Here is a 17834-nt window from a genome sequence, read left to right as displayed (position 1 = left end):
CTTCTTACTCCCTTATTTGCTTCTTGTTATTTACAAACCACTTGTATTGATATGGCAGCTTTAAATCCGCCTGCGGCTGAGGATCAAGTTAAGCTGCTCGAAGATGCCTTGAGCGTAGTCAGAGTGCAAGCGTTTCAAATGAAGAAATGCCTGGTATGAACTAATGAAATTTTCATAACTTGGCGCACCATTGCTGTCTTTGAGCATATTTTCAAAATGTATTTACAATTTTTATTTTTTATGTCACGATTTAACAAATAGGAAAATAATAGGCTTATGGATGGGCTTAAACATTGCTCCACCATGCTAGCCGAACTTCGCACTTCGTCGCTTAATCCAAAGAGCTACTATGAACTTTGTAAGTCATTTTTGATATATATATATGCCGATCATTATGTGATTAATTCTCTTATAATCTCAAAAGATATGGCTATTTTTGATGCGCTTCGGCATCTTGCTTCTTACCTTCACGATGCTCACACATCGGGGAGACATCATCTTGCAGATTTGTATGAACTCGTACAATATGCAGGCAATATAGTGCCACGCCTATATTTGATGATAACTGTCGGATGCGTATACCTGGAAATGGATGGAGCGCCAAAAAAAGAGATTTTGAGAGATATGTTAGAAATGTGCCGCGGAGTTATGCATCCAACGCGAGGTTTATTTTTGCGTCATTATTTAAGTGGGTTGACGAAAGATCATTTGCCGACTGAAAATAATGAGGGGTGAGAATCAGAAAAAATTATACGTAGTGTTATTTTATTTATTGTGTTACTAACCGTATCTACGGCTGATAGACCACAGGGCAATCTCAACGACTCTATCGAATTTATTTTGACAAATTTCACCGAAATGAACAAACTTTGGGTACGACTTCAGCATCAAGGTCCATCCCGGGAACGAGAGAAGCGTGAGATGGAACGTAGGGATCTACGAATTTTGGTGGGAACGAATTTAGTACGGTTAAGCCAGCTGGAAGGGGTTGACTTAAAGATATATAAGGAGGTCAGTATTCATACAAGTTGCTAGTGTACACACTATACAATCCTGATACATTTGCTTTCAGAAAATTCTTCCTAGCATTTTAGAACAGATAGTCATATGTAAAGATGCACTCGCCCAGGAATATTTGCTAGAAGCAATAATTCAAGTAAGCCGGTACTAGTTTATACACTGCGAAACCATGTGTGACCGATTTTTTTTCTAAGGTATTTCACGATGATCTTCATCTTCGCACCCTCGCCCCCCTTCTCTCTGCAGTTGCCCAACTTCATCCTAAGGTCAATATTCGGCAGATAATTACTGCTTTGATTGATCGACTTGCAGCTTATGCTACCCGAGAGGCAGATTCGGAGCAAACCGAGGAGCCTAAAATTTTAAACCAAGATCCCAATGTTCCTGCCGATAAAAATGGGGGCAATGAACAAGGCAATGGTGAAATCTTACATCAGGATTGTCAGCAGGTAGCTCAGGGGAGCAATCCCAATAGTGAGCCATCTGAAACCGCGAGTAATGATGATAACGAGGCGAATTCGAAAAAAGAATCAGAGAAAATTAGGGGAATTCCGGAGGGTGTAAACTTGTTTGGAGTCTTTTGGGAACAGATTGTTGCTTTAACAAAGGTAATTATGGGTTATTCAGTGTTTCACTTATCCACTCTAAATATCTTGATTTAGGCCCGTCCAGATCTCACCCTGGAAGATATTATCGCACTGCTCGTTTCTCTCACTAACCTCTCGATCAACTGCTATCCAAAAGAGGTCGCATATGTCGACCAAGTGTTCGGTTTTGCGCTCGAAAAATTCAACGACTTTACAGAAAGCCCAGAAATTAACGCTCCTCAAAGTACGAAAAATTTACAAAACCTCCTCCTATCTCCGATACAGCGTTACCCTTCTGTGCTCACCCTTCGTTCCATCACCAACTATGCCCCGCTGCTTGCCCGCCAGAGTTTCCTTACTCGTCGCACAGTTTCGCACGCCGTTGTGACTTCAATCTTGAAAAACTCCACTATTATTGAAGACCCTGAGGATGCGACAGTCATTTTTGAACTGTGTGGAGTTCTATTGCGTGATCAAAAAGATGCGCCAAAATCAGGTGATGGCAGTGAGTTTATGCATGGTGAATACGATTTGGAGGATAGTGCAGAGGAGCAGGGATGGCTAGCTCGAATGATCCACTTGTTGAAGAGTGATGATGTGGATCAACAGTTTAAACTTCTCTCTATTGCCCGCAACCAATTCAGTGAGGGAGGCGAGCGCATCCGCTATACCTATCCTGCACTTACTGTTGCAGGTATGAAGCTTGCTCGACGCTATAAACCAATTGACCAAGGGGATGAAGCAAACGAACGAAAATGTACCACCCTGTTCCGATTCTTACACCAAATTATTTCAACCCTTTACACCAAAGTGGACACTCCAGATATCTCTCTCAGGCTTTTTTTGTTAGCTGCTCAGTCCGCGGATGAGAAGGGTTTTGAGGAGATAGCATACGAATTTTTCGTACAGGCATTTACGATTTATGAAGAATCCATCTCTGAATCTCATGCCCAATTCCAAGCGATTACTATGATTATCGGCTCACTTCAAACGACGCGGTGCTTTGGATCGGAGAATTACGACACGCTTGCTACCAAAGCAGCACTCTATGGAAATAGACTATTAAAAAAACCAGACCAATGCCGTGCGGTGTACCTTTGCAGTCACTTATCGTGGGCTACTGAGCATAGTATGCAAGAGGAAGGAAAAGTAGATGAGGTAAGCATAGCGGTTTTTCGATCAATTTTTCTTCTCCCCCCATCCTAATGGCGCCTATTTGGCTTTTTAGCCGCTTCTCCGCGATGACAAACGGGTGCTAGAGAGCCTTCAAAAGGCTCTGAAAATCGCCGACGCATGCCTGGATTCTGCCACTAGCACCGAACTTTTTGTTGAGATTCTCAATCGCTATATCTATTACTTCCAGCGCGGCAATGAAGTCATTACCGTTAAATATCTCAACGGTTTAATTGATCTTATCAACACGAATCTCACCAATCTTGGATCAGACCAAACCAATTCTCTGCCGACACCTAGCTCGTCGTCGCTTATTGAGGTGGGCAATATCTCAGAGTTCGTCATCAAACACTTTAAGAATACTCTAGCTCACCTGAAACGAAGAAAGGAACATGCCTTGTCGGCGCTTGCAACGGGGGATAATCATGGCGCTAACTATCAAGATGTGGATATTACATTTGCTTTGGATGCCTAGGCATGGAATCTCATTCATTAATGTAACTTGTCCTATCTATTTTGGATCCCCTTTAACGTTGTATTTTAATTATTCATTTTCTGACTATTTTCGACATATTTATACTCCGCCTTGCTAAAATTTCAAAGGTCACCGCTGTTATTTCCAATATATTTATTCGATCTATTTAAGATTGGCCCTTAATTTGCCTGCAAAAATTGTGTGGCTGGGATAAAATTTGACATTTGAGTAGTAAAGCCGTCGGTGAATAGGACGCCAAGTGATGTCTTCTCATCTTGTTTTACTTTATAATTTTTTTGTATGGATCAGCCTATTATTACCAAATTATATGAAAATTACCAGCTAAATGACGATGGCGACGATAACGAGCAGGCAGGATGCAAGCTCATGGATTCATTTGCTGTGATTATACAGTTGCTGTTAGCATCCCTTGCTTTTTCTACCCTAATTTTTAAGCGGCAGCAAGAGAAACCACAGAGACCTTTGTTAATATGGTAGCATCTTTTTGTTTAAAGAGAGAACGACAATATTTAATCTTTTCTACAAATGAAGGGGATTCGACGTAAGCAAGCAGGTTATCGGTGCTGGAGTCATCCATGCATTAAACATTATCGTCTCTTATATTAAAAGAGACCAGAATTCGGGCGAAGGATCCAATCCTTGTGTTTGGTAAGAATCGCTCGAATGATTTATCTCTGGTTCTGATTATGCTCGAGTCTAAGACCTATTGCTTTAGGTATTTTCTTAATATCCTTATCGACACAACCATTGGAGTTTTCATTCTTTGGTGCATCATTCAAAGTCTAAATCGACTTGTAACGCGTATTGGCATAGAGGAATTGCGTTCTGGTGACTATGGTGAACCGCCACTTCAGGATCAAATATATCGCTGGAGCAAACAGCTTTTCATGTTTATTCTGGCATTGATACTGATGAAACTGGTCGTACTGGGCATATTCCGGATATGTCCGTTTTTAGTAGACGTGGGGCGATGGGCGTTGGCATGGACAATGGGAAATACCCGTTTGCAAGTAGTCTTTGTGATGCTAGTGTAAGCGCTGCTATTGTTGTGGGAACTAAACACCTCTTATACTAACAATGATGTTTTTGTTCTAGCTTTCCACTTATTATGAATATCATTCAGTTTTGGTTAGTCGATACAATTGTCAAGAATAAGCTTGATAAAGTGATGGCTTTACCTAAAGATGAAGAAGAATCTGGTTTGAGGTACGACGAGGATGACCCTTCCACCTTGACACGAGCTAAACCTACAACACCCCTACTGCATTCACGCGGGTTTGACACCGACGAATTGGGGGATGACGAAAATCAAGCTTTGTTGCGCGAGTCGCAGGATGATTTGGCTGGGAGCACATTGGGCCTTCGGCATGGCACAGTGTCCAGCACCTACTCACAGTATGAATTAGAATCAAGTCTCAAGAAGTTGATTAATTGGGGATCGTCGAGAAAAGCATAGTTGCATAGAGTATACTAACAATTAAATATATCTAAATGAGCTGTAATATTTTTTTTTTCTCAACTTATCTCACGTCTGAAATTTCCAATGGTTCTAATCTTATAGCAACAGTTACTCTTTCTATGGAGGATGGCACTCTTACTTTTTTATACTATTTTTCATGACTTCTTTGGTGCAATTGTACTACTTAGATAATTTTATTGTATTTTATTCAACGACTTGTCATATGTTAGGCTGGAATATCAAATGGACAATGCAAACTTCATTATACCTTAAAACTCAAACTGATGTTAATTCTCCATCGTACGATCCTCCGTTCACTTCGTCGCTTAAGCATTCATAGTGTCGAGTGGGTTTATTGTCACTTTCTTGGGCTGCAAGAGGCTTTGCGTCTCTTCGAGCTTGCAGGATATCTGGGGATTATGCAATCCCCCTAGCATAATAAATAATCCTTTGTGACTATCACCCACATTTATGTGTTGGTATCCAATTCCTCAACAACTTATTCGCACCCCTTTAATGCTATGTTGGCGAGCCAAACAGCATGTCTCCCTTTTTTTCATATCATATAGTATGTCTCAGAATTTCTTAAAAGCGTGACTCGGATGATTAATCTAATCTTGAATACATCGGGGCTTGAAAAATTTTACCTTATACAAGCTGCAGTATTCCTATCTCACTCTTTGTTCTATTTTGTAACTCTTATTCTCTTTTTATTCTTTATTTTCTTAATCTCTGCTCTTATTTCGAAATAGATTACATATAGTTTATATGTCCCCACAACGATCACCTATCGCTGGTCCGGAGGAGCCAGAATTTGCAATCAAAGTCAAAGGAGAGGTCGTAAAAGGTTTTGGACGGGGCAGCAAAGAACTAGGGATCCCGACGGGTGAGTTTAGATGATTCTCCCTTAAAAATGGGGGTATTTTAGGAGAGATTTTTATATTGTCTCTACTATTTCATGTAAATCATCTTGTTTAACCGATTTAATATCAACACTATTAGCTAATCTTCCAGAACATGCCACCGAGAGCCTCTCACGGGAACTCGATACTGGCATCTATTTCGGATGGGCACGCGTGGGCAGCAACCCAGAGATCTATCCTATGGTTATGTCTATCGGTTGGAACCCCTACTACAAGAACGAAAAAAAATCCTTGGTATGAATACATTGTATTGATACTTGCCATCCAATGTGCTCTTAGTAACAATGACTGTCACTCCCTTTGATTTTTATATCCAGGAAGTACATGTGATCCACTCTTTTGAGAGTGATTTCTACGGAGAACAATTGCGAGTCATAATCTTGGGGTATATTCGCCCGGAGAAAAACTACACATCTTTAGGTGCATATCAATCTCTTAGGCTTCTCTTCACGAATTACTGCTGACCTTCATTTTTCTTTCCATTTACTTTTAGACGCACTGATTGAGGATATTCACATGGATATAAATGTGGCTAAACAGTCGCTGCAGCGACAGGGATATCTTCAGTTCAAAGAGAATGACTTCTTTAAACTCCCTAGTGAAAACGGCTATGGCAATCACTGATTTTTTTTCAGTACTTATTTGATTTACTTTATACAAGATAGAGCTTTGTTGTATTATATTACATGAAATATATTATCAATTTTTAAATTGCTTACGTCGATGATTTTTTTCGTTGCAGCACGTGAGCTACAAGCTCCACGGTCATTTTTAATAATGTCTGTCCTAGTAGCCAGGCCATTCAACTGTTTGTTAGTTTTTCTTTCATCGACTTGTTAGGACGGATGGAATGTGGAATATGTCACAGTGTCCGTCGGAAACTCTATTGTCCCCAATGTCTTCGTGAGAGGTAATCAGAGTTTTCAGAAAATCTACTAAATGATTTTAAATAGACATAAGTGATTGACCAAGAGATTACGTTGTAGGCTCTGTCAACATCGTAATGATATGGATCGCATATCAGCAGATAAACAGAAATACTCAAGTAAGGTCAATGATACACTCAAGGGTCCTCTGCGGGACCTTGGCGCGCAGAAGATGGAGATGTATACTCGCAATCAGAATGTTCGCACAATTGAGCAAGAGATTGGTAGACTAAAGAAGGAAATTGAACGAGGTATATATTACCAACTTGGGGGAACATTCATTGATCACATGCTAATCTATATCCCTAATATTTAGAACGGGATCGGGTGGACGAACTACGCGCACAGCTCATTGTACGCCGACGTGAACTTTCTGATGTGAGTAAACGATATGAGAAAGAGCTCGAATCAGAGGAATTGCAGCAAGATATTAGGCCTCTCACGGCCAAGTGGCGTCAAGTGCATCTGATGACGGTTGGTTTGCGACAAGAGCTCGTCGCCAAATTAGTGTCACTGTTTGATCTTCGCCGAGTGCAAGATGTTCGCGGTAGAGATGCGGCGATGGAATACCAGATCTTAGGAATGTGGCTTCCGAGTCGAGGGGACTTTACTAGTAATTTCTTATAGTTAGCTGGTTACTTTAATAGCTAATTGCTCACTCAATCCTGTACCTTGCAGAATTCCCAAGACATGAACTTAATGCTACTCTTGGCCATGTTATCCACTTTACAAATGTGCTGTCGTATTATCTTGGAGTGAAACTCCCCTTTCAAGTGGTGAATCGTGGGACTAAATCCTATGCTCGGGCAGCACTAGCTGGGAAACCATCCAGGTTTAAATCTGAAATGGCATTTTCCAAGTTGGATGGACATACTGATGAAGCCTCATGACTTTATAGCAAAACCCCGCTATATCTTAACGATTTGAATTCGCAGTCTTTCATGGTTGGATGGGCAATGCTTAATTACGACATCGCCTACCTTTGCTATACTCAGGGCGTGGAAATAACTGTGAACCGCGCCCCCAATACGCTACATAATCTCTTGCTTTGCTGTCAGTCAGCAAAGTTGGGAAGGTAAATATCCCAATCATTGAGCACGCAGCATCAGCATAGTGGTTTCTAAGTGACATGCTTTTGCTAAATAGAAATTCCCATGTAACAAATTACTATCATATACCTAATCAATCATTTCCTCTCGACTTTCAACAACTTGTGCGTGTTATGTCGTTGCGGCGTGCCGGAAGCGCCAATGGACTGACCGTTACACTTCACGACAATTATTTTCCCCGTGGAGAGAATGGAGAAGAGGAGGAATATGGCGAGCTGTTGTTAGAAGATGATGACAATGCAGAAGATGGAGAGGAGTGGCAGCTAGTGAGTCCATTCCCACAAAGTGGGTCTTTGTAGATGTAATATACTTTTTTTTTAATTTATATATTTTGTTTATACTACATATCTGTTTCATGATAACAATATTTCTTCTTGTATCATTTCTCTTGCTCCTTTATCCCTTTAGATCAATAAAGTCCAGAATCCACTTGTAAACGCCCGGAAGAGCTCCCTCTTCCCCGTAGTACTTGTCGTCAATCTTGGCAAGAAGCGGCCTCTCTGTCTACTGGTGCTCATTTCTAACACCACTCTGTGCTCGGGCGCACATTCAGAAGAAGTTTTCTCAAAGTGAGCGTCCAACCGTATCATCAGGAACACGTCAATAAGGCAATGTTTACACTTCAGCGTACCCTACGATTGTAAAATCTCTCCTCGTATAAACCCGCTGAAACTCAGCGTACAACCCTAAACTGCCTTTGCTTCTGCGGGTTTCGGCATCTGAAATCCCACGCCTCCCCCTCGGCCACCGTCTCTGAGAGATCGCACAGGCTGCTGGCTACTAGGAGATAGCCCTGATAGCGGCGGCACATTTCCCCGATGGCTTTATATTAGCCGTGCCAAGACCGTCGAGGGCCTTGGGATACTCGATGACGTGCTAGGTCTGGAGAGCCGCTGTGTTTGCTTAGCTCTTGAGTTATTTTGTTCTCGCACACGGCTTCGATCTCTCCTCGTCTCCTGTGTCCGCAACCGCAACACGTGCGGTTGGGGCGATCTGCCATTCCCTCTCAGCGCCGTATTAAAAATAAAGTTCGGAGCATAATTAAATGTGCGGCAATCTCGGAACATGATTGGCTCGATGGGAAAATGAAGTTGAGGTATAAAAATTGGAAAACCTCGATTAAAATTACGCGCTTAAATGCTCGAGATCAGGAGTCGTCCTTCCATAAGTTATTGAATCTATACTGTAACGTCCGCCTTCGTCATCTCTTATTCCTACATTCCCTTAATATGCGCGTCATTTCAGTTTCTCTCCTTGCCCTATGCGCTTTGAAAGTAAGCGCCCAGCAGTTTACGCGATTGGGCGCCTGCCCTGATCTTGCGTGCATCTTCCCTCCGTCGGCATCTTCGTTTGTTCCTGGAGGCTACTTTGATCTCCGAGTTGAAGTCCACGCCCCAGGCGCCGGTGCCAATCAGGCAGCAGGTACCCCAGACACCAATTTCTCCGTGACCATCTCCTCCGAGGATGGCAATGCTCAGGAAGTTAGCCAGTTCTTAAATGTGCCACCCCCCGCGCTTGAACAGTGGAACTTCACTTATGCTGAGGTACGAAAACTCGATGCTTTGCGAAATGATTAAAGCTAACTGAATTGTCTATACGTCTTATTTTAGGATATGGCGTCTTACTGGGCCACGCAGGATGGAAATAACTCTCTTATCAATGTTAATGTGGCTTCGAGGGTATGGCGCAAAGTCTCCCTTCCAAAGCCAGGTACATACACTGTGCGAGTAACCTACAATGGGAACACAACAACAGAGGCCAAATGGGAGGTTAAAGCCCCAGTGGAAACACGAAAGGCTAAAAATGCTATTTTCTTCATCGGCGATGGTATGAACACGGCCACGTTAACTGCGGCCCGCTTGATTTCCCGTCCTCGTGTTAGCGGTAAATACCAGCGCCTACTCACTATTGACCAAATGGAGCGCTTGGGCCATGTTATGACCCACAGCTTGGATTCTCTTATCACCGACTCTGCAAACTCCGCAAGTGCATATCATACTGGCCATAAGACTTCGGTGAATGCTCTCGGAGTTTATCCCGACTCCTCTGCAAGTTCGCTCGACGACCCGAAGCAGGAGTTGCTCGCAGAAATGCTTCGCCGTCGCCCAGCCACCAAGGGAGGTAAGCCTGCTATCGGTATTGTCACAACCGCCGAGGTACAAGATGCCACTCCTGCGGCAGTTTTCTCGCATACCCGTCGTCGCAGCGACAAGGCCATCATCACCGACCAGCTTATTCGTGGGGTTGCAAACTTCTCGGAGCCCGTTCGCGCCGATGTGTTCCTTGGAGGAGGTGGTGCCTACTTCCATAATAACACCGGTGGAAAGTCTCTCAATGGACAGAACTATTACGACATTTATCAAAACGAGTTTGGCTATGCTGTTGTTTACGACAAGAATGAGCTTGCGAACTACACGGACTCCAAACCCCTTCTTGGCATTTTCCATCAAGGAAACATGAACGTTTGGCTTGATCGCAACGTGTACACCGACAATTTGAAGAGTCAGAAATCTGACCCGCGCGGCAACGGCCAGGATGCGTTGAACCAGCCCAATTTGCCCGAAATGTCCGTCAAGGCCCTCGAAGTGCTAAAGAAGCGCGGCGGTGACGCTGGGTTCTTCTGTATGATTGAGGCGGCATCAATCGATAAAATGATGCATCCTCTTGATTATGATCGTGGTCTTGCCGACACCTTGGAGCTCGACGCTGCCGTGAATGCCACAATTAATTGGTTGAAGGCCAATGGCGAGTTGGAAAACACACTTATCGTTGTAACTGCTGACCACGCACACTCATTCGATGTTTTCGGAAGTGTGGACACGAAATACTTCAACTCTCTGCCCGACACAGACGACTCGCAGCAACAAGCCTTGAAGCGTCGCGCAATTGGAACCTACCAGCAAAGCGGTTTCCCAGACTATGTAGACGCAAATGGTGATGGATTCCCCGATAACTGGACTCCACGCTTTACCCTTGCAGCTGGCCCCAACAATTTCCCATCCCACCACGAGGACTACCAACTCAGTGCTAAGATGCGCACGCCCGCCGTGAAGGGTGAAGGAGCCAATGCTAAAAATTACATTGCTAATCCAAATGACGATCCACATGGAATCAATCTCCAAGGTGATCTACCAGCAGACCATGAAGATTCCGTCCACACTCTGCAAGACGTCCCAGTGTTCGCATCAGGACCAGGATCAGAGCTATTTGGTCGCCCTGTCCTGGATAACACTGAGATCTTCTTCGCTTTTGCCAATGCTTTGGGCGTCGCAGATTTATCAGATGCCCCCAAAAAGAGCGAAAAGAAGGAGAAGGGGAACAATGTAGTACGCCGCTTCCTCTCCAGCTCTCGTATTTTCCAATTCGCTCTTTAAAATCAAAAGGTACTATTATTTTATTTTATAGCAATTGATACTAAAATACCCTTAATGCTTGTGAAATTTATATTTCCTCCATGTACACCTTTTCTTTTACTTCTTAATCCTTTGGGATGAAACCATCTAATAATAATTTATTTATGAAATTGTTTTATAACGTAATTGCTCCACTAAAATCATAACACCGTTCGAGAACATGAAGGAAATTTAATAGAAATATGGCTAATATACTTTAGTATGGTATGCAATTGTCAATCTATAATCTTAGAACTCGCGAATAATAGGTTGGATTGCATAATTTTGATAGAACATAATAATTTTTTTTATTTTCTAAATTATATCGGCCAGAGATTGCAATTCAATTCTCTGTCACGGAAATTCATATTTAAAATCCCGTGTCCTATCTCGTGACTCGTTCTGTGGTGGGGTGGCTAGAGAAATTCGAAATGGTTTCTTTATTTTAAATTGAGCATTCGACTTTGTTCCTTACCAATTTTCTGTAATCGCCAGAATTACACCTATTACCAACATTTAACAGCATTTTTTTTTCATAACATATTATCCGAAAAGAATATGTCGCAGGATGTCCCGCGCTCTTTCGCCAATATCGCCAAGGAGGCAGACGACATATTAGTCGAGGATTTTTTGGCAAGCGGAGTTCAACTCGCGGTGAACACCAAGGCTCCAAATGGTGTTGTACGTTCACCTCTATGAATTGTTTAAAATACTTTTCCGAGTAACTTTACTATTCTCCAACAGATTTTCTCTCTTAAAGGAACGAAAAAGAATGATAAGGATGGAATGCAAGGGATTCTTTCAACTAAATATTCAAAAGGATGGCTTACAGTTACCGAGGATTGGGAGACAGATAATACTATCAGCACTCGTGCTGATGTTCGAGGAGTCTTCTCTGCAATTGATCTTGATGTGCTTGCTACTCTTCACCCATCAAATGGCGCCTGCGGCAAGATAGGTGCCACCTATCGCCTTCCATCTACTCTAAATGCACGCACGGCCTTTGATATCACATCACAGACGCTTTCTGCTGACGTCGTAGTCGGCCGCGAAGAAGGGGCATTCATTGGTGTAGAAGGCGTTCATAATGGGAGCGTAGGATCTTGCTCCTTTGTGGCTGGCATGCGCTATCGTCAGTACGTGATGTCGATAAATGCAAATCAACAGATGAACTACTTCAGTGCATCGTATTACCATTCAGTGGATGAAGAATTGGCAGTGGCTGGGCGAGCAACGCTTGATACTTCAAAGGAGGGTACTATGTCGATGGAGGTTGGAGCAAAATATATTTTGGATCCAAGTGCATTTGTCAAGGTAAACTCATGTCTTATCACGAAGGGTTGATGATCACCATTAATTAAAATACTACATACCATTCACAAATAGGCCAAAGTAAACAGCGATGGTATAATCGGCCTTTGTTACTCACAAAGGCTTCGTCCAGATGTCATATTGACTCTTTCGGGTAATATCGATTCCAACAAACTCAATGAGAATTCTCATAAGGTCGGTCTGTCACTAGCGATCGGCGTCTAGTATATTCAGCCATATTTTTGTATGTGTCACTTATAATTAGAGTATCATGTTAAACGCCTACACTTTTTATTATTTGTTATAAGTTGTTTATTCAATGATAGTAAATGCTTTATTACCAGATTATATGTTTTGATATTGAATTCATGGGGCTGTTTTTGAAATAAATATTAAAATGAATTGATATTCGTGTACCAACCCAGCGCATTAATTATATAAAATTGACTAACTAGTCAGTATATAGCCATTATCGATGAGCGTCCGTCTTCCGTAAATAACCGTGTTAGCCATAACTGCTCCCCCAAGAAGCAAAGATGCTGGGCGAAAAGAGATGATGGCCCTACGAAGATTAAGAAAACTCCACGCAAGACACCATGCTAAAATTATCTCAAATTAGAAAGACTTTAGAGTCTCACATTTAATAAAAATACCCTACCAGTAGTGATGCCTGCCCCATTCTCATAATCGCCCGTATTTGTTACATAACTTAAAAGGATGTTGGATTTGTGTCAGCACGTATTAAAATAAAATAGCATGGATATGAATGTTCCTAACCCAGAGAACCCAAATATTCCTGCAAAGCCCAATCCTTGGATGGCGGATGGAATTCCGGGTACCTTTCCAGCCAAAGGTGTTGCCAAAGCACCTGAGAAAAATATTATAAGAAGTAAGGTACGAATAATTCAATTCTACAAATCTTGCGTTAAAGGAGGGAGAAAAAAGATTATCGTACTTAAACCAGCCAATGCCCAGACAGGGTAGGGTGATTTTGAGAGTATATCCAGCTGTGCATCTGCTTTCTGCTTCTTTTCTTCAGTCATTGTAGGATCACTCACTTTGGAAAAGCGTGTAAGTTTTAATGTCTCGAATGTGACTTCATTCTTGTGACTTTATTCTTGTGACTTGTAGCGCAGTCTCAATAGTAAGAGTGCTTGGCGGAGGATATAAAAGGATCTATGAATGGCTTAACACATTATATTGTTCTCGTATCCTTAATACCATTTTTTGACATGGATGGTTCTATTCGTCAAGCAGGGGATGCATTTGCAAAGCGCGAGCGTGCTAACGAAGAGGCTTGGATTCGTCAGCAAGTAATTCATCAAATGATGCTAGAAAAAAAAAAAGTATATTAATTAGGCTTTTATATTTCTACAGGAGGCACAGAAGATTGCTCAGCTGAGAGACCAGCTTGCTAAACAACAGCCTACAGTGCCAAAAGGTGGACAGCCTTCTGCTAACCAGCCTCCCAAGCAATCTTAACTCATATATACTCTACAGCTATAATCAATAATATTCCTTTTGCAATATTATGAGTGGTGGTATTGATAATTGTATTCATGTGCCAGTATTGTATATAAAATGAGAGTTGTCCACATATCTCATCTCGATAGTAATAAATATATTTTGAGTAATATTGGTTTAGCCTATCAGATATTTTGTAGAGTTTGCATGCAACAGTTTTATTTCTAGTGTTATCAGCTAGAGGTTGTAAATCGTTGAGCGAAATCATTACTACAGTTTCGTTTTCCTCTATATATTTTAACATAATAGGAATCACGTATAGCAACATTTGCATTATAAGTTTCTTTAACTTCAGCCAAAGCACAATTAGCCCCAGAGTTAAATATAATAGCTATTTTATATTCACACAAGTCCATAGAGCGGAGTTCTTCTATAATACCAATAGCTCTTATCATTATGAGCTTATTTACCCAACCGCTTTCTCAATGCTCGTGTCCTCTTTCGCAGCTTTCGGTATTTATGTTTGTTCATCTTTAGTCGTCGTTTCCTGCGTACACTCGTGACCTCCATTCTGATGTTTTGTGAGTTTGGTTGGATCGAACAGCTGTCGAGGAATTTCGCGACGAGTTGGGTATTTTTATGCTGATTCACTAACGTGATACCTTGAAATAGTATCGAAGGGAAATTGCTAGGTGTCAAGTTCTTATTTACATGGGTTAATGACATTGAATTAAGTGAAGCTATAAGATACATAAACAATGAGAAGAGACTTTTTAGCAAGTAATATTAACTCGAAGACAGTTTTTTTTCTTACCATTAGCGGGTTTCGACAAGAATATTAGATCATTTTTAATACTTTGATCTCTTGCAGTATTAGCAAAATTTGAGATCAAGCGTAGGTTTGATCTAGGTGTGCTGTTAAAAACATGTGTGTAAGCTTTGCTCGCCACTTGGCTTGACACCATCCTGCTACACTTAACCAAAGAAGACAGCATCTTTCTCTTTGATATATATATCTGCTTTGTCTTGAGAAAAATACCCACCTAAATGTTTACGATTCCCTGACTGCTAATTAATTGTGACGTGCAAAATAGAGTATTAAGATTAGTGAACTCCAGAGTGTTCCTTGTCAAGAATATATAATAATGCCTGCTCATCCGGACACTAAAGAAGTCACCACTCTGGTACGCAGCTATGTACCCGATGCTGATGATGCCATAGTTGACTACATCGTTGGGTATCTCGACGACACCTCTGGTGCATTGGATGAGGAAGATGCTATTGCTGATTTTGTTCGCCCGATTCTTCTGGAAGTGGGCGGAGACGATGAGAGAATCAACGAGCTTTGCAGCAAGCTTTCGGAAATGTTTTCACAGAAATTGCAGAGTAATATGACGAAAAGGGCGAATGGATTAGTAAAACTTGATCAACCACTTAACATGATGTCGCAGTCCAGTGTAAATGCCGCTGCGAAGATCCTTGCTGGCTCTGTTGATCTCGAATCGGTAGGCGGAAAACGCGTTCAATCTCTAGTTGACAAAAAGAAGCTCGAGAAAGCGGAGCAGAAAATTAAGCAGAAGCTTGAAAAGCGAGAGCGGCGCTCAAATTATGAAGCCTCGCGTTTAATTAACGATAAAGAGCAGAGCTTTGAAGATGCGTACCGTGCTGTTAATCCTATTTTTGATTATACTACCACAAAGGATAAAGTCAAGGATATCAAGGTCGAGAACTTTGATATTTCTTTTGCTGGTGTACGTATTCTTACAGGTGCAAATCTCACACTTGCTAACGGGAGACGCTACGGTTTGGTGGGAAAGAATGGTGTTGGAAAATCTACGTTGCTACGCACAATTTCACGAAGAGAAATTGCCATCCCACCACATATTAGTATTTTACATGTAGAACAGGAGGTAAGAAGCTCTTGGATATTATTTTTAGTATATACTAACGCTTTTTCAAACTATATTAATAAGATCGTTGGGGATGATACTCCTGCTTTGGAGTCTGTATTGAAAGCAGATGTTCTCCGTGACCATTTGCTTAAAGAAGAGAATACTTTATCGGCTCAATTGGGTGAACTGGAAAACACAAAGGACGAAGAAAATAAGGAAGCTAACGAGCGAAAGAAGGAAGAGCTCGGAACACGCCTGAGAGAAGTATACGCTAAATTACAAGAAATAGAAGCAGATAAAGCCGAGTCGAGGTATTTTTATGTTTTCACCTATATCCTCCAACTCATATCTGAAAAGTTTTCTTTGCTTCAAACAGGGCAGCTTCGCTTCTCAGTGGTCTTGGTTTTTCGACAGAGAAACAGCAATGGCCAACAAAGAACTTTTCTGGAGGTTGGCGTATGCGTCTTGCACTAGCACGTGCGCTCTTCTGTCGCCCTGATTTACTTCTGCTTGATGAACCGACAAACATGCTTGATGTATGGTTCAGTGTTTATTTTTATTCAGATCACCTCAACTTAAATATTATTATCTTTTCATTAGATTCCTGCGGTAGTGTGGCTAGAAAAGTACCTTCAGACCTGGCCAAATACCCTATTGGTTGTTTCACATGATAGAGGTATTCACTTCTTTATAACTCACATTCTCTCTAAGGAAATAATTTACACCACATTATGTATCTAGAATTCTTAGACGAAGTCGCTACAGACATCCTCCACCAACACTCTGAGCGCTTGGATTACTACAAAGGGAACTTTACGCAATTTTATACAACCAAAGAAGAGCGACGTAAGAACCAATTGCGTGAATATGAAAACCAAATGCAATATAGACAACACTTGCAAGCCTTTATTGATCGCTGGAGATATAATGCTGCACGTGCTTCCCAGGCTCAGAGTAAAATTAAAATATTAGAAAAATTACCTATACTAGAAAAACCGGAAGATGAGAATGTGGTCACGTTTAGGTATAAAATCTTTAGTTCATATTTGCTTATATCACACTAAGCTTTCTTCATGTTTATACAGATTCCCCGATCCTGATCAACTAAATCCCCCTGTTTTACAAATGGATGAAGTCGTCTTTGGTTACACTAAGGATGTTATCATTTTACGTGGAGTTAACTTTGGAATGCAGCTTGATTCCCGTATTGCAGTTGTTGGCCCGAACGGAGCCGGCAAAAGTACTCTGCTTAAGTTGCTTACCGGACAGCTCGAGCCTCTTTCTGGCATGTTGCAGCGCCATGGTCGGTTGCGTGTAGCATATTTCACACAACATCACATCGACCAGCTCGACCTCACCCAATCTGCTGTCGGTTTTATGGCGACCAACTGGCCTGGAAAGTCAGAAGAGGAATATCGTCGTCATTTAGGCAGCTTTGGCATTACTGGGATGGTAAGGCAGCTTTAATGGATATTGGAGAAGTATAAATCTTATGAGCGTTTCCTCTTAGACGGGTCTTCAAACTATGCGCGAACTTTCTGGTGGTCAGAAGAGTCGTGTTGCTTTTGCGTGTCTGAGCTTGCAAAATCCTCATATCTTGATCTTGGATGAGGTGAGTCTTTTCAGGCCAGTTTGGTATAAAAATGGTTGTGCTCATGCTCTTTTTTCAAATTTTTATTTAGCCGACTAATCACTTGGACATGGATTCGATCGACGCTCTGCAGAATGCACTACGCAACTTTGGTGGCGGTGTTGTTATTGTTTCACACGACGAACGGTTTATAAACACTGTTTGTAATGAGCTGTGGGTGTGCGACAAGGGAAGTGTTCAAAAATTCTCAGGAGACATCAAAGCGTACAAGGATCTAATTGTGCCCAAGGAGGAGCCCTAAGCATTCCAAGGCTGAAAATTGCTCCATTTTTTGAAGGATTCTCTTGTTTCTTTGCATTCATCCTTAAACTCTTGTTAGAGTTTATTAAATGTGGAAAAGAAATATATATTATTTAGATTTAAAAAATGTCATAATGCACCTCATTAAAGTTCGTCTCTACACTGACATCTTTATGTTTAGTGCAATTGGA

At 41.6% G+C, this 17834-nt stretch overlaps 10 protein-coding genes across 10 annotated transcripts; 8 read left to right on the top strand and 2 right to left on the bottom strand.

The window, feature by feature from the left end:
• Positions 1 to 51: 51 nt before the first annotated feature.
• Positions 52 to 3255, top strand: VTP21DRAFT_11096 (uncharacterized protein; the record flags this gene model as incomplete). The annotated part of the gene is made up of 8 exons (XM_069390504.1): positions 52 to 153; positions 262 to 358; positions 425 to 731; positions 804 to 1011; positions 1073 to 1156; positions 1215 to 1628; positions 1683 to 2765; positions 2836 to 3255. The coding sequence occupies 8 exons, from the start codon at positions 52 to 54 to the stop codon at positions 3253 to 3255; spliced, it is 2715 nt and encodes a 904-aa protein (XP_069252646.1).
• A 300-nt stretch (positions 3256 to 3555) lies between these two features.
• Positions 3556 to 4732, top strand: VTP21DRAFT_11095 (uncharacterized protein; the record flags this gene model as incomplete). The annotated part of the gene is made up of 4 exons (XM_069390503.1): positions 3556 to 3749; positions 3808 to 3924; positions 3992 to 4306; positions 4372 to 4732. 4 exons carry the CDS (start codon positions 3556 to 3558, stop codon positions 4730 to 4732), a joined length of 987 nt encoding a protein of 328 aa, XP_069252645.1.
• Positions 4733 to 5503: 771 nt separating this feature from the next.
• VTP21DRAFT_11094 (uncharacterized protein) lies at positions 5504 to 6282 on the top strand (the record flags this gene model as incomplete). The annotated part of the gene is made up of 4 exons (XM_069390502.1): positions 5504 to 5621; positions 5738 to 5892; positions 5976 to 6078; positions 6152 to 6282. 4 exons carry the CDS (start codon positions 5504 to 5506, stop codon positions 6280 to 6282), a joined length of 507 nt encoding a protein of 168 aa, XP_069252644.1.
• A 384-nt stretch (positions 6283 to 6666) lies between these two features.
• On the top strand, positions 6667 to 8734 carry VTP21DRAFT_11093 (uncharacterized protein; the record flags this gene model as incomplete). Its single annotated transcript, XM_069390501.1, has 7 exons — positions 6667 to 6835; positions 6901 to 7197; positions 7263 to 7416; positions 7483 to 7659; positions 7731 to 7959; positions 8102 to 8262; positions 8527 to 8734. The coding sequence occupies 7 exons, from the start codon at positions 6667 to 6669 to the stop codon at positions 8732 to 8734; spliced, it is 1395 nt and encodes a 464-aa protein (XP_069252643.1).
• A 188-nt stretch (positions 8735 to 8922) lies between these two features.
• Positions 8923 to 11067, top strand: VTP21DRAFT_11092 (uncharacterized protein; the record flags this gene model as incomplete). Its single annotated transcript, XM_069390500.1, has 2 exons — positions 8923 to 9237; positions 9304 to 11067. The coding sequence occupies 2 exons, from the start codon at positions 8923 to 8925 to the stop codon at positions 11065 to 11067; spliced, it is 2079 nt and encodes a 692-aa protein (XP_069252642.1).
• A 576-nt stretch (positions 11068 to 11643) lies between these two features.
• Positions 11644 to 12621, top strand: VTP21DRAFT_11091 (uncharacterized protein; the record flags this gene model as incomplete). Its single annotated transcript, XM_069390499.1, has 3 exons — positions 11644 to 11766; positions 11830 to 12399; positions 12472 to 12621. The coding sequence occupies 3 exons, from the start codon at positions 11644 to 11646 to the stop codon at positions 12619 to 12621; spliced, it is 843 nt and encodes a 280-aa protein (XP_069252641.1).
• A 222-nt stretch (positions 12622 to 12843) lies between these two features.
• On the bottom strand, positions 12844 to 13439 carry VTP21DRAFT_11090 (uncharacterized protein; the record flags this gene model as incomplete). Its single annotated transcript, XM_069390498.1, has 4 exons — positions 12844 to 12995; positions 13055 to 13104; positions 13174 to 13264; positions 13352 to 13439. 4 exons carry the CDS (start codon positions 13437 to 13439, stop codon positions 12844 to 12846), a joined length of 381 nt encoding a protein of 126 aa, XP_069252640.1.
• A 189-nt stretch (positions 13440 to 13628) lies between these two features.
• On the top strand, positions 13629 to 13878 carry VTP21DRAFT_11089 (uncharacterized protein; the record flags this gene model as incomplete). The annotated part of the gene is made up of 2 exons (XM_069390496.1): positions 13629 to 13709; positions 13774 to 13878. 2 exons carry the CDS (start codon positions 13629 to 13631, stop codon positions 13876 to 13878), a joined length of 186 nt encoding a protein of 61 aa, XP_069252639.1.
• Positions 13879 to 14322: 444 nt separating this feature from the next.
• Positions 14323 to 14855, bottom strand: VTP21DRAFT_11088 (mitochondrial 37S ribosomal protein mS38; the record flags this gene model as incomplete). Its single annotated transcript, XM_069390495.1, has 2 exons — positions 14323 to 14600; positions 14675 to 14855. The coding sequence occupies 2 exons, from the start codon at positions 14853 to 14855 to the stop codon at positions 14323 to 14325; spliced, it is 459 nt and encodes a 152-aa protein (XP_069252638.1).
• A 150-nt stretch (positions 14856 to 15005) lies between these two features.
• On the top strand, positions 15006 to 17644 carry VTP21DRAFT_11087 (uncharacterized protein; the record flags this gene model as incomplete). Its single annotated transcript, XM_069390494.1, has 8 exons — positions 15006 to 15770; positions 15834 to 16063; positions 16129 to 16288; positions 16353 to 16428; positions 16494 to 16776; positions 16838 to 17204; positions 17263 to 17364; positions 17435 to 17644. 8 exons carry the CDS (start codon positions 15006 to 15008, stop codon positions 17642 to 17644), a joined length of 2193 nt encoding a protein of 730 aa, XP_069252637.1.
• Between the last annotated feature and the right edge of the window lie 190 nt (positions 17645 to 17834).

The sequence above is a fragment of the Calcarisporiella thermophila genome, assembly GCF_041956535.1.
Source record: "Calcarisporiella thermophila strain CBS 279.70 unplaced genomic scaffold VTP21scaffold_8, whole genome shotgun sequence".
In the NCBI taxonomy this organism is placed as follows: Eukaryota; Fungi; Calcarisporiellomycota; class Calcarisporiellomycetes; order Calcarisporiellales; family Calcarisporiellaceae; genus Calcarisporiella; species Calcarisporiella thermophila.
This window is presented reverse-complemented; position numbering and strand designations above follow the sequence as displayed.